At 41.2% G+C, this 13,786-nt stretch overlaps 3 protein-coding genes across 15 annotated transcripts in view; 1 reads left to right on the top strand and 2 right to left on the bottom strand.

Annotated features, from left to right (window-relative positions):
- Positions 1 to 504: 504 nt before the first annotated feature.
- On the top strand, positions 505 to 3,428 carry LOC132705668 (uncharacterized). Its single transcript, XM_060676431.1, has 6 exons — positions 505 to 1,015; positions 1,312 to 1,633; positions 1,688 to 1,930; positions 2,143 to 2,379; positions 2,439 to 2,625; positions 3,180 to 3,428. The coding sequence occupies exons 1-6, from the start codon at positions 646 to 648 to the stop codon at positions 3,339 to 3,341; spliced, it is 1,521 nt and encodes a 506-aa protein (XP_060532414.1). The 5' UTR covers positions 505 to 645; the 3' UTR covers positions 3,342 to 3,428.
- An 816-nt stretch (positions 3,429 to 4,244) lies between these two features.
- On the bottom strand, positions 4,245 to 6,543 carry LOC132704926 (uncharacterized). Of its 2 annotated transcripts, none has more exons than XM_060675263.1 (6): positions 6,134 to 6,543; positions 5,006 to 5,119; positions 4,837 to 4,911; positions 4,701 to 4,778; positions 4,446 to 4,595; positions 4,245 to 4,389 (listed from the first exon to the last, which is right to left on the bottom strand). In XM_060675263.1, exons 2-6 carry the CDS (start codon positions 5,114 to 5,116, stop codon positions 4,324 to 4,326), a joined length of 480 nt encoding a protein of 159 aa, XP_060531246.1. In that variant the 5' UTR covers positions 5,117 to 5,119; positions 6,134 to 6,543; the 3' UTR covers positions 4,245 to 4,323. The 2 variants fall into 2 exon arrangements, with proteins under 2 accessions (XP_060531246.1, XP_060531247.1); XM_060675264.1 differs by lacking the exon at positions 6,134 to 6,543 and adding an exon at positions 5,696 to 6,003.
- A 621-nt stretch (positions 6,544 to 7,164) lies between these two features.
- The window catches only part of LOC132704311 (SH3 and multiple ankyrin repeat domains protein 3), a 104,808-nt gene continuing 98,186 nt past the window's right edge, over positions 7,165 to 13,786 (bottom strand). For 10 of the 12 annotated variants that reach the window (XM_060674226.1, XM_060674222.1, XM_060674224.1 and 7 more), the window contains 8 exons: positions 13,500 to 13,697; positions 12,264 to 12,498; positions 11,816 to 12,110; positions 11,520 to 11,760; positions 11,165 to 11,463; positions 10,298 to 11,016; positions 9,972 to 10,234; positions 7,165 to 9,709 (listed from right to left, as the gene is read on the bottom strand). In XM_060674226.1, coding sequence (XP_060530209.1) covers positions 9,435 to 9,709; positions 9,972 to 10,234; positions 10,298 to 11,016; positions 11,165 to 11,463; positions 11,520 to 11,760; positions 11,816 to 12,110; positions 12,264 to 12,498; positions 13,500 to 13,697 — 2,525 coding nt within the window. In that variant the 3' untranslated portion in view covers positions 7,165 to 9,434. The remainder of the gene's footprint in view (positions 9,710 to 9,971; positions 10,235 to 10,297; positions 11,017 to 11,164; positions 11,464 to 11,519; positions 11,761 to 11,815; positions 12,111 to 12,263; positions 12,499 to 13,499; positions 13,698 to 13,786) is intronic. The other 2 variants (XM_060674218.1, XM_060674229.1) reach the window with 1 other exon arrangement.

Genomic DNA, 13,786 nt, shown 5'->3' with positions numbered 1-13,786 from the left:
ATCAAAGTGACCGAATCAATCGCGATTGACACAACTCTAACAAGGTGCAATCCTCCGGTAGCCAGTGCTCAAGGAGTTAACTCAACTCAACTTTTCAAACTAACTTTCGAAAAGTCGACAAAGCAATGTTTAAATAAAATTGTATTAAAAATAAATAACCTTATGACAAGGGATCGATTTTACGGAAGTTGTGCGTTCGATTCCCATCGGGAACCTTGGGTGTGTGTTGTTTGTTCAACTTTAACGACAAAATCTTCTAACATTCATTTTTTTCAAAACTTTGTTGTCACCGCTGTTTAGAATATATTAACAAAAAATTACGTCATTATAAATTGGTATAATTCCAATTTTACGCAAATACAATTCCTCTAATTCCCGCGCCTTGAACGTACGGGACAAAATATCGACCACTCTCCATCCACAGCCGCGTTTTCCAACCCCAACTCCTAACGTTCAACAAGTTACCCCGAACATGCGCTTTGCCCTTTGGCTTTTACACCTACATCTTGCACCATTTCCGCGCTCGCTATTCTCCAAACTAGAGTTATCGATTTTTCGTCGAACTATATCAACGAAACGCGAACACGCGAATATGTAAAGGGGGGTTTCGATACAAACATCGTGAAGCCGGGGGCCGCCGCTGCCATGAGTATCAGCGTGAAACTATCGCCGAGACCGCGCAGGCACAAACAAAAAGAGGACACGAAACAGCAGGAAATGGTGGCTCAGGTACATAAACAAATAATGCCGACCCATACGAGTTCGGATAACGATCATGTGACGTCGGAGGACAATGTCGACGTCCCGAAAAGCGACAAGAACGAAAACTATAGCGTAGTACATACACCAAGCAGGGAAATATCTGTGGACGGGGATGTCCAGATCAATTCCAAGATTCTCTCGTTGATCGAGACAGAAATGAAACGGGACATTAACAAGCACAACCATTTTACGGAGTCGAGGCCGCAGAGTTTGAGTTTCTACGAGGACGAGAAGTTACCAGAAGAATTGTCGGGTAAGTCTCCAAAAAGGTAAACGCGCGACAAGTTTTATCTATAAACTCATGTCGCGCCAACATCTGGAGTTCACCTGTACTAAAATCGCATAATATAATATAAAATTAAAAATCAAAACTTTTTTAAAAATATGACAAGCCTAAATTGTAAACAATACGATGTGCATACAAGTTATCACGCGGCAGGGATGCCAACTTTCAAATTTGAATATAAACTCTGCAATACAATCAGTAATGCGCGCGCCTCGATTTCGTCTACCAAGAACAATTAACAGCGGTTCTTTTGGTTTCCCTAGGCAATTTGGAACTGCTGAGTCCCGAAGAGAAGAAACATATCAAAAAACGTCGCGACCTGTATTCCCAGATGGATACGGAGGAGCGTAATGCGTACAATGTCATCCAGGATTTGTACGGCGCCAGGGAAGCGGAAGAAATTCTCGGGCCATCGGCAGTTAAAAAAACGAAGAAGAAGAAAAAATATGCGGAAGCCGAAAACGGAATTGGCGACAGTAGGGAAATGATGATACCGAAGGAGAAGAAGAAGACGAAAAAGAAAAAACGCGACGGCAGCCCCACCACATCAAGTTACAGCAAACGGAAACATAAAACCAAAAACAGGTGAGTATGAAATGGCGCGTGCGCGGACCACAAATACGCTATTGTTGGTACAAGGGAGGACGATTACCAACTGAAGAACGATATCACGCTGGCGCTGGAGGAGCTTCAGGACGACGTGTTCGAGAACGCTCCCGAAGAACCTTCCTTCAAAATGGACAAGGCAAGAAAAAGCCCGCGGAAATCGGACAAGGTGTATGTGCAGAAAAAGAACAAGTTCGAGGCGGTTCCAAGACAAAATGGGAACCATTTGAGCAGGCAGGCCGCGCAGGATCTAGATGAGAGCGTCGGCGAAAAAAGGTAAAACGCATCGCGTTAAAACGATGCGACGTCGGTCAGCCGATTTGACGTCTCGACAAGGAGGAGAAATAAACGCGTGAAGTTCACATTTACCCATTATGTTTCTGTTGTTTTTTTTTACATTTAATTAACAAATATCAAAAATAACCGTGCATAGTGATGGCGGACAAATTTGGTTTTTTTATGAATGTCCTTATACGGGAGATTTTCAGGTTTTCCTCGCAATACCCGATCCAAATCGCAACCAAACACCAGAGGCGGTGGACGCGCGTGTCGAACCTCTGCCACGGCCTCCTCGGTGGCCTCGCCCTCGGTCACTGCCTGTACATAACTTGCAATTTCAGCAAGCAGGATCGTTCGTTCCTCTTGCACTACGCCTACTACAGCGACATCTACGTCGCTCTGTTTTTCGCACTGTGCGTGTTCTGTTTGGTGTCGGTTTTTGACAGGTAAGTACGGCAATGCCTAGATCGAGAGGATGACAGTCGCGGTTTTTTTATAACTCTAGGCTCGACGTCGGTCACATCCAGTGGGTCGACCTAGGCGAATTTGTGAGCGGGCGCAAGTCGTCGGTGGTTGTTGTCATATACGCGGCCTGCTTGATTATTCATTTGTCGGCGACGCCTTACGACGAGAAATTATCGCTAATGTCGTACGGCAATCGGAGTACTACGACATTGCTCAACGAAACGCAGGTGCGTAAAGGAAAACGAGTTGCTCGCCCCATTTTGTACCAAATATTGTTGGAAAATAAAAGTGAAAAAATGATTTTTTTTCTTTTCATAATGTTTCAAAAAGTTATAAATAAATACGTTGGACAAAATTCAAAAGAAAAGATTTATCTTTTTGATATAGCACAAAATCAGTATTTTTTTGTTTCAGTAATACTCATAAACATACAAGGTGTCTCACGCTTGATGGAACATTAGACGTTTTAAGAGAAACGGCCGTAGCAATTGGTTGAAATTGGTCTTAGCGTTTTGACTCTCCGCTATCGACCTAAAAATATTTTCTCCAGTATGGCCGCTTGAATCTAAAAGCGTGAACTTTAATGTGTTAAATTGGACAATCTGTATATTGTTGTTTTTCTCTCCGCTATCACTAGCAGATCATTTTTGTAAAATATCCCTATATCTATTTTTAGCTGCTTTTGAGATATTAATTAAACACGACCATTGTATTTTAAACAATTTTCACTCAAAACTAGTGTTTTCTGGTCAGTTTTATGTGGTTCCTGTTATTTTTCTAGATAACCCCAGCAGAGTTGAACACGTGGAACCACTTATCGTTATGGAGGGCAGCGTTGGCGTTCGTTGCGTGGATCATTGTAGGCCTTTCGCCCTCCGAGGACATGCTTTACAGTCATTTGAAAGGCATGGAGCAGTATCTTCCTCACATGTCTAACTACTAGTCCCGCGTATTAATCAGCGAGACGATAAAAAATATATCCGTCAAAAGACTGTTAAGTGTATTATACCGACCGAGCTAATTAAAAATTTTAATTGTTATGTTGTCCGTCAATTCTTCTCAAGTTCGGGCCAAGCAGTTTTCAATAAAATTTAAATGTAGGGTTAGGCATGCTGGGCGAAAGTCCTGTCAAACTTTAAGTGGAACTTAGCAAAGACTCCTCGCAGATCAGTCATAAATTGTTACAAACTGCCTGACGCTTAAACCGTTTGCAGAAGCAGAACTTCTAATCAGTGACCTAGAATAAGACGTTTGCAGAAAAATTTCCGATCGCCTATTGGTTCGCTCCGTTTTTTGATTATTGAATTTGCTGATAGGTGTCAACATGATTTTAAATTTTTAAATAATTTTAACGTTCCTTCGTAAAATATTTTTAACATGGAAAATCTGGAGTTGCTTATCGCAATTGTTGATATTTCCAAGATCTACTGAGATTATTTTAGTACTTCAATTTTTAGAAAAGGCCAATTAAATTCTACTAAAAATATCAGTTTTTACTTTCAAAGAGCTCACTAACGGCAAAAAAAAGTAAAACACTCCAGATAAAAAAAAAAACGTTTCCTTTGTAATTGCGGGACTATATATATTTGAAGTTTTCTTTTTACTGTCAGAAGACTAGGTTATGATCCAATACAAAATGATGTGATTGTATACAATCACATCATTATGTATTGGATCATAACCTACTCTTCTGACGGTAAATGGAAAACTTCAAATATCCCTAAATGGACAGTGTTGCCAATATAAAATATCTATCAACAGAATTCAGCAAATTTTTTTCCGCCAGAGGAACTGTAAAATCGACTTTTTCGCAATCGTAATCGACATGTAAAACAAAATTGCGCGCTAATTAGTCTTCTAGTGTTTTATTAAAAATTAAACAAAAACAAAAATTAATCGACACTAAATCACAGATTAATTACATGTTATAAAAATTTTGACACTTCCACCGATGTATTCCTCCTAAACTCCGCATAGTTCTTGTCCGATTGCTGCAAAAAAATCGAGATTATAGTTTTGGTCAGTGCCAAAATGGCGGTCGTTTCACCTTCAGCGCTTCGCGCAGCTCGATGTTGAATAAACGAGCCAGACCTTTTACGTTGCGCTGGATGATCTTGTTGAATTCGCTTCTGGTGATTTTGTAAGGCGCCGCGGTCGTCGTCGCGTTATTCGACTCGACTCTGGGCGTAGTCGTAACCTAAAAACAAGTCCCTATATTACACCGGCGTCACCTCGCGGGACTTTCAGTCCAACGGATTCGCGACTTCCACATTCCCGCGGCGACCATTTTTTTTTTGCTCACCGGTACGTTTTCCGGCAAGAAGTTGTCATTTATCATATCGTTCACTTTTCTGTAGGTGTCTTTTGTGTCCCTAAATTGCTGAAATGCATAAGCGTAAAACGCGCTGTTGCTCGTTTGTAGAAATTATAAGTTTTACCTCCATGGTGACTTGGAAGAGGGTTCGGAAAAATCCAGGTTTGCGCGTGGCTCTTTTGGGCCGTATCACGTAAACCTGCAAATGGATTCAAAAATATATTATAAAAAATACGTGGTAACGTTCCTTTCCACCAGCCACTATATACAAAATCTAAATTGAAACAACCCACCTGATTTCCGGTTTCTACTTGGTTTTCACTCCGATCGACTTGCAAGGTTTGAACGATACACCAAACCGCTACGAGAAATACGGTATTTTGCAGCAGGCGTCGACCGACCATATCCTGAAACAATGGATATGTGTCAAAAACATTCACAAAACTTATTGTCCCTTTCGATGCGAAAATAACAGAGACAAACGGCAGTATCCCCAAAATCACGAATTTTATAAACTAACCAAAAGAAAATATTTAAAATAATTTCCGGTTCATATCTAGAGTGCTATGAGGCGTTATAACTATGGTACGGTAGAAAAATGCATTTTACTACCGTACAAGTTATATTATAAGTTGACAAAAAAATACGATCACTGTAATCCTTGCAAAATTGTGCATATTTTTGGTTCACACAAATAATGGGGGAGGGGAAAAGAAATATCTGACAATAACTTCGCGCATTCCAGGGTTTTGCCATAGCTTTTTTTAACATTTGAAATAAGAACAGATATCTCTCTTCCCCTCCATTCTGATTTGATGACGCACAATTAAAAGTGATGAGCCAAAAAGATGCAGAATTTTAGAATGACTCCAGTGGTCGTATTGTATCAACTTATAATATAATATTATTTAGTAAAATGCATTTTTCTAAAATTTCTTACCGTAAATTTCTACAATTCGTGGTTTCGGGCTATAGCCGCTTACCTCGCTTCTTTGTCCACCCTGTACAGGGATTTTATTCCCTCATCGTCAACTGTGGGTTTCACACTATACACGATGTACAAACGCCAATGAAATTTTAGTTTTGAACTATGTCGCCCGTAATCACATCTATCATCACCCTTATTTTCATCACGACGTTGTCATTTTCCGAGCACCAACGCATTAACAAATGGGATCGTAAATATTCACGCGTAAACGTATACGTTACTTTCGTTTACGATTGAAACCGATAATAACGCCGTCCTTGTTCAGAGCGGAATGAGGACCGAAAATTGGTCAAGCAAGCCGCGATTGCGTAAGCGCGACGTTTACTGGTTCACTCTCACTTTTTAAAAGGACAAAATGTGCTATAGCGGGTTAGGACAATGTAGCGTATTTTCTTTCATCGTATCGAATAAACTTTTTTTAAGTTGTACTCACGTTTATCCGTTGACACTTCTTCCTACGATGTCTACGCTATGGTTACGATATACGTTGCTGCCTGGATTTTTTTTAATGAGAGGATCTTTTCCCTCTAGTCGCAAGAACGGTGTCGAGGCATCAAGGCCTCGTGCATAATTATTATCGTTAGTTAACTTTCTTACATAAGTGTTAAGTGAATTTCCCGATTACTAGCAATTTATATGCGTGTCGGAACACGTGTCCCCGAACTGGCTCCGGAACCAACCACGATAAAAATTTATTTTTTTCTACACCCGTCTGTAAAATGCCTAATTACACTAGCGTGCGGGGAGCGTCACACGTGGGTTTCTTGTCCCATGGATTTGAGCCACTTCCGACATTTCCGGGATATTACCGCACGGGTTTGGGACCCATCGGATGATTTCGCAGATTTTACCGCGCGGCTTGAATTTTGACGTTTGTCAACTCTGAGAGTAATATCAGTGAATGTATTCGTGTTGTTTTGCAAAAATGTACCGTAAAACTAATGGTCGTAGAAAAAGTGTGGTATGCAACACGGTTGGTAAACTTTTTAAGCCACTCGCTCCGCTCTGTTCGTGCCAAATAAACTCCTGACTCAAATGCCGTTTATCGCACTGGTTGCATAAGCAAATAAATTTTGAGTAGGATCATTCAAGATGCGCATGCGCGCGATCTAAAATTTTGTTTTAACGACATGTACATGTTTTTCCACAATATTTAACGGGATCTTGGAATATTTTGAGAAAACACTGAACCAAAAATGGTACATTTGTTGAAACCTGTCGAACTGATGATTTGCCAGCGGCCATGTTGGTTGCTTATGGTCGTTAGGTCTTTATTGGTTTAAAGCACAGACTACTAAACTAAACACCAAAAAAATTGCGCATTATTAATTAAATTAAAATGGCAAAAAAAGCATGTTTCAGCGTGTCGTCACTGATTTCAATAGCGTGAAGGAATAGTCGATCTGTACTAGTAAACTTGGGAGAGAGGCAAATATACACAACAAACGAACAATAATACCGACATTTTATTAAATTATATACAGACGATATTATTGCAGTACGCTAGACGAATACCACCGGAAATATTTTAATCACCTAGAATCATGAAAAAGAGTACCGATAAAAAATCTAGGTAAAGGCGGGCGCATGCGAGCGCGCGTTGAATATCCGAAATTAGGTTAGAAATAATAACCTCCCCACCCTCCAACAAAAAAAAACACAAAACGATACGAAACAAAAGGCACTTTTCAACGGTTAAAAAATAGACATACGTGCACACAGTTTTGAGCAAAATACGTGGGAGGGGGTGGGGGAGCTGATTTATTTTTAGTGGAACCGCGCGCTGACCGACGCGCAATGAGATTCTGGTTACAATATGGCTGTACCTACTGCGTTCTATACAGGGTGTCCCATACCTTATCCGCCATGAACCAACACATGCTGCTATAAATTAAAACAGAAATGTCCAAAAATGTATAATTTAATAACGATTTAATTTTACAAATATTAGTAGGCACGGAAACTGGATATTGTGACCTGTATGTTTTTATGGTAATTGTTTTTGTTTTTGGAAAAAGTTTTATTTTCAACACTTTCTAACGACTAATCTTATTTTTTATCTTCTCTAACTATGGTATCATAATAGTATGGATAATATGGCATGGAACATCCTGTATATACAAGGTTATTCGCCCAAACCGTTTCTTTCATTTTACATTTTATTATGTTTAATATAAATGACCTAAGCAGACGCAGTCTAGCCTTCGATCGAAACAAGACTCATAAAATAGACAATTTAAAAAAAATCATTTACAAAATTCAGTGGGATTTCTTTAACTTTAACAAGTGAATTAATATATTTATTTTTTAATGTACTTTTACTCTGTATTTCATTTTATTTTTTATATATTCATTTACTGCTCTTATTGCACTTTTTTTTCGACTTTGATGATTCCAAAATTAAAAAAAATAAGGCGACGTCATTTCCTGACAAAACGGAAGAATTTCCCGGTAAACTTTTAATGGTGGGTTTGCGCGAATCACCCAGTATATGCGCGCATATGCGTGTCTAAGTGTTTATCTAGTAATTAATAATGGTGGATTATTATGTACACTTAAATACGTTATGAGTGTTAAATTTCGCGCAAAGGGCGCCGATTACAACGAATATATAATATTAAATAAATAAAGTTACGCGGGCTATATTATAAATTACAAAAATATCCGCGGTTCGGATCAGGCCCGTCGCAGTCGGCGTACAAAGCCTTTTTTCGTACAACAACTGCGGCCGATATGCCCCGAAGGAGAGCACCGAAACCTATAATTACAGACGTATCTATGGTACATACCGGGTGATGTTGAGCAAGGTAATCTGATGAAATACATATGCACCATTTTTAGTTCATTTCGCGTCAAAATACAAACAAAAAATAGACAAGTTTCCAAAATTCTGTCTGTCTGTTGTATCTCATATTATGTATTTTCGAAAAATTGTGGAAAAATTTGATGGTGGGGAAGGGTAGAGACCGTACTCTTCGATCACCCGGTGCATTACAAACAAAAATACACGTGGGATGACGTAAAACAGGAGTAAAGTTGCACAAATTGGGCCAGACGTTTCGGAGCGGAAGAAAAATGAAATCGGCTGCGATTGCGAAACACCGCGACAAGAACAGTCAAATCTCAGTTAAGGTTAGGTTTTATACAATTTGCCAATAATTTTTGTCGAATTACTGTACACTGTTGTCCCTAATGAGCGCAGCAAACTTTTTAAACAGATTATCGTTTTTTCATAAATATTTTTAAATAATCACTTTTACCATGTTGCTGAAATTCGGCAGGGTTAATTGTAGAAAAAAGACACTTTATTAAGACATAAAATTTTTTGATAAAAAACTTAGGCCACCCATAATTTTTCTTTCATATTAAGTAAATAAGTAATTTTGGGCAAATAAAATTCGCTCAGTGACGTTAAAACAGAAATTGCGAGTTATCTCATAAACTAGTTCTGTTATGTTGCAAAAAATGCAGTGGCATAAAACTTTTTTTCTAAAACTGGTTAGCACGCAACTAATTAGGCTAAAAAATGTGTACGTAGACATTGCATTTACTGTCACACCCCATACGACAACTTGTTCAAAAAAACCGTGCCGAGATATTTTTCTGTCTCTCCCGCGGGCCATTATCATCGAACCGGGTAATTATTGACGACGACGGATAAAATTTGGAAAAGTCCGCCCATTAATTTCTTGACAAAAAATTATCGGTGCTAATGGGTTCGAACCGCGCGGGAATCACTGACTGTGAAGCCGGCCCTGTTTAATTTTCTGGGCGGAGTTAGGGGGCGCGGCCTTAGGTAACGCGCCCACGATCCGCACCCTCGTCACTTGACGGTTGTCGCTGAACTGAGGGGGCGGAGCGACGACCACCTCTTCACCATGGACGAAATTCGATTGGTTTTCGATGAATTCGGGCGGCGGCGGTAAGCAGAAGTCCTCCTTTTCATCGGTTTCGCTCTCGATTGGGGGCGGGAGTTGCGCCAGGGACACTGCGTGCCTCTTCAGGTGACCTAGAGAAAGACGGGCCATATTAAAAACTACTTTATTTCCAAATGGTAAACAATAAATTGTATCATTAAAATAGCTGTATTTCTTTAACCGTAAAATACACGAAAAAGTAAGCAACAAATAAAAATTTATTTCATTTTTACCAATTACAATTTTTTTATTTTTCAATTGGAACAAAAAATATATTAATTATAAAATGTTTTGACCTTTTAAACGAATAAAAAAACACAAACAATTAAGAAATTAAGGTATAGGTTTACATACCCGCCTGTTGCCTCTGAGCCTTGACGCTGAGCACTCCGCCGCCTTGATGGTCGCAATCGCCCGAAACCGCGGTCACTTCTTGATCCGAACTAACCCCGGACGAGCTATTATCCCCGTCCTCAGCGTCTATCTTATCCGTTTTGGCCTGCTTCTTGAAGAAGTCGTCTGGGTAGGACTTGGATGACTTCAACTGCGACCTGCATTTCTGAATCTCCTCGACGTTGAAACTATGCGGCACGGAACCGCTACCTGAGCTGCTCCCACTAAAAAACAAAAAAAAACACTTCCGACATGCCCCACGAAAACGATCCCCGCCAACACCCCACCTCGCGATGCTGTTGCCGCTGTTCTCGACAGGTTGCGGCTGGACGGCTGTCAATCTGGCAGCTAAATCCCCCAAGGCCTTTCGTTCTCCATCACTGTCCCTTTCCGAGTCGCTACAACTGTAATCAGGTTCCGGGATAGTGGGCGCCGCCCCCGTTTGACAGATTTTCACAGGTCCAGGCTTTTTCCTTTTGGTCCTACCACTCAATGTCGAATTCGACCTTGCAGGTCTGATAGGTTGAGCGTAGGGGTTACTTGCTTGTTGCTGGTATAGTTTGACAACCTGGGGCGACGCCGTCTTCATGCTGTGCGATTTTCTTATCTGTGAACGGGAGGAATGAGACGGCAAACTCTTCGATCTGTACCCGACAGTCTTCATATCCTCCGGAGAGGCGTATAGTTTGGCGCTCGAGGTTGGTTTGAACGAAGACACGACACCTTCTTCGAGCATCTCTTTCCTAAGGGTATCGTATTCTCTTGCCACTTCCACTTTGACTACTTGCACCTGGGGCGGCGGCGGAGGCGGAGGGTACGTCGGAGGTGGTAGATTTCGGTTGGACGCAGTCGCCAAGGCAAACAAGTCCTCTTGGCTACGGTGGCTCTTGTTCGGCAACGTCCGGGAGCCTACGTAGACCTGGACTAGGTCGGGCGTGCTGTGAAAGTCGCGCTTCAGAGTGCCGTTTGCCCCGCCAAAGACGTCTACGAATTTCGTTCGAGGGTGCTACAAAAAAAAAAAAGGAAAATGATATAATGTGAGTGGCGACCGCGAAGACTGTGGTGAGCAAAGTGGTTCAGGTAGGAATGGTAGTTGCAGGGGGTCCACCGGAACCATTTAAATTTTGAAAGTGATGGATGAGTGAAAATCGTGCCTTGTTTTTGTTGCGTTTCATTTCGGCCACACTAGCGTAGACCTTTCCCTTCAAAGGTGAGCTAGAATGAACGCCTTCCCCGACAGTGGACGAGCTGGTGCTCAGCGTGTTCTCTGACTGTTTCTGGAACAATTCCTCGAGCGCCGTGTGCGCTATCCTCGTCGACGTCGGACGCTGCCTGATGGACGCCGTCCTCGGCTGGACTACCGGCGTCGAGTTGCCTGTCCCGCAAGGAGTTTGTTGTATGGACTCCGCAGAGCTAGATTTAGTCATATCGTCAGTCTCGTCTCTGTCTCCACCTGGTGGTCAAAGAGAGAAGTAAAATCATTGTTTAAGGTAAATATATAAACTTTACCTAGACCAGCGACCAGACTCCTCGCCCGCGCCCTCCCGATACTGAGAGTCGTCTTCGGATCCCTCCTCGGAGGAAGGGGCGCATGTGACGACCTGCCGTTCATCCCCGCCGTGTTACCTTTCCGCGGCAACGTCGCGAATTGTCTTGTCACGACTGGAATTTCCTGGATCCCACCCGGAAGAATGGTGGACCTGCTCATGTGCAGCGTGCCTTGAGTTGATGTGCCGTCCCAGGAAATCACCTGGAGGAACGTCAACGTTTCGTTCTCGATCGTATCGACGGCGTTTCGTCATTACCGTCATTTGCACCAAGTCACCGGATTTCCTAATCAAGTCGACGACGTGTTCGTGTGAGGCCGACGACACGTCTTCGTTGTTAATCTCCAGGAGGTAGTCGCCCTTTTTCAGACCGGCCATATCCGCCACGCCTCCTGGGTCGACGTCGTCGAGGTACTGCAACGCTGGACACTTTTCTGTAGGTGTTATCTCCATCAGCGGCGACATCGCCTTAGCTCCGCGAAGGATAAAACCGAAACCTTTGCGGCCCTTGTGAAGGACGACGGTACGGGTATCGCGGGTCGAGCCCGTGTAACTGTCGATAAAATGGCGGCTATAAAGGCGTTTACACGGTCGTCCGGCATCGCATAGTTTAATAAGCGAAGTTGAGAGTCAAGGGATAAATTCGACCGACCAAAATATAGATTCGGCATCATAGTGAGTATAAAAATAACCAAACGTCGCTTACCCCTTCCTGGCTCTGGGAGCGGTGGCGAATTGTTTGGATGTGCTTTCTCGCCTACCTACTACCCTGCCGTTTGTCTGGCATGGCGTCCTCGCGTCCCTGGCCACCATCATGGGTGCCTGGATGTTATGATGTCGCAGTTTTACTTCTTGGACGCAATGAGCCGGAAACAGGCCGCAGCGATGACCGGTACTCCTGACGTTACCCTCTAGGAAGCCGTCATCTGTTGCAGCAGTAACTGAAACAATAATAATAATTTTTGTTATTTACAAAATATGTGTGTATGGTTGAAAATTGAAAACAAAAAAAATTGAAAAATACGGTAAAAAAATTATTTGCTGCGAAGACAGCAGATTTAAGATAAACTTTCTTAAATCTGGATGTTTTAGAACGGAAGTGAAATGAAGTTCAGATCTGAAATTTTTGTTAGGAGAATTTAGAAATATAAATTTAAAAAACGTTGTTTTTAAAGATAATTTCAAATTTTAAGGAGTTGCCAACACACAAAATAAACTCATTAGTTTTGCATTTGATAGATACCATTTTTTTCATATTTGTCAATAATGAAATTTCATTTTCATTTAATAAATAAACCGAATTCGAAAATCATATCCTATTCGAAACTACGAATTTTAAGATCGACGATTTTATTTTTATTTTTTTATTAATGCGAATTTAATCAATATTTTTTATAGAAGAAACGATAAAAGATTTTTACAAAGTTCGTCACAATGTAATGCGACATGATGCGTCGTTTTGAAAGCAAACGTCAATTTTTATAGTTTATGAGAGAATTTCAAAGCAGCAAAAAAATACCTTTTGAAATAGGAACATAAGTATGCAGAAGTATACTTACTCTGCTTTATAATATTACGTGTAATAAAGTCATTATATTGAAGCACAGAATATTGTATTGTATTTTAAAAAAAATGACTGAAACTAATAATATATAAATATTGTTTTATTTCCATAAAATCATCGATTCTATCTCTATCTACTTTAGAGTCAATATTACGTGTTTTTCGCTGGCGTATGTTGTAGCTTAACGCAATACGCAATAAAACCGATTTGCAAATATTTAAAAGGCATTTGACGTGTTTATGTGGGTCGAAGTACCGGTTTGATTAACTTTTACTGTGCCTAAGATTAAGCCGCGTTACTTTCTAAATCTCATAATCGTTTTTACTGCCTGACGTTAACTTAAAAAACGTCGTCGTTTTTTTTTTCGAGTCAACTCACCCTCGATGAGTTCCCCCTCCCTGATGCTGATGTGACCCTTGTCCTTTGAACTGTAAGACTCGACACAGACCACGGTGCTGCCAGGTATCGAGATGCTGCAGTTGGTAGTGTCGGAATTGGCAGTACCGACGCCGGAACTGTCGCTAATGATGTCGCTGGTGTCGCCGAGACTTTTATCTGCAACACCCAGTGCGAGCACTGAGCCATATTACGTAATTTAACGAATTAAAATTACGATGTCGTTTTTTTCGGGGGTACTTGAAATTCAAACTCGCTTATTTGACGGC

This window comes from Cylas formicarius, unplaced genomic scaffold (assembly GCF_029955315.1).
Source record: "Cylas formicarius isolate icCylForm1 unplaced genomic scaffold, icCylForm1.1 PGA_scaffold_7__23_contigs__length_41026272, whole genome shotgun sequence".
Taxonomy (NCBI): domain Eukaryota; kingdom Metazoa; phylum Arthropoda; class Insecta; order Coleoptera; family Brentidae; genus Cylas; species Cylas formicarius.
This window is presented reverse-complemented; position numbering and strand designations above follow the sequence as displayed.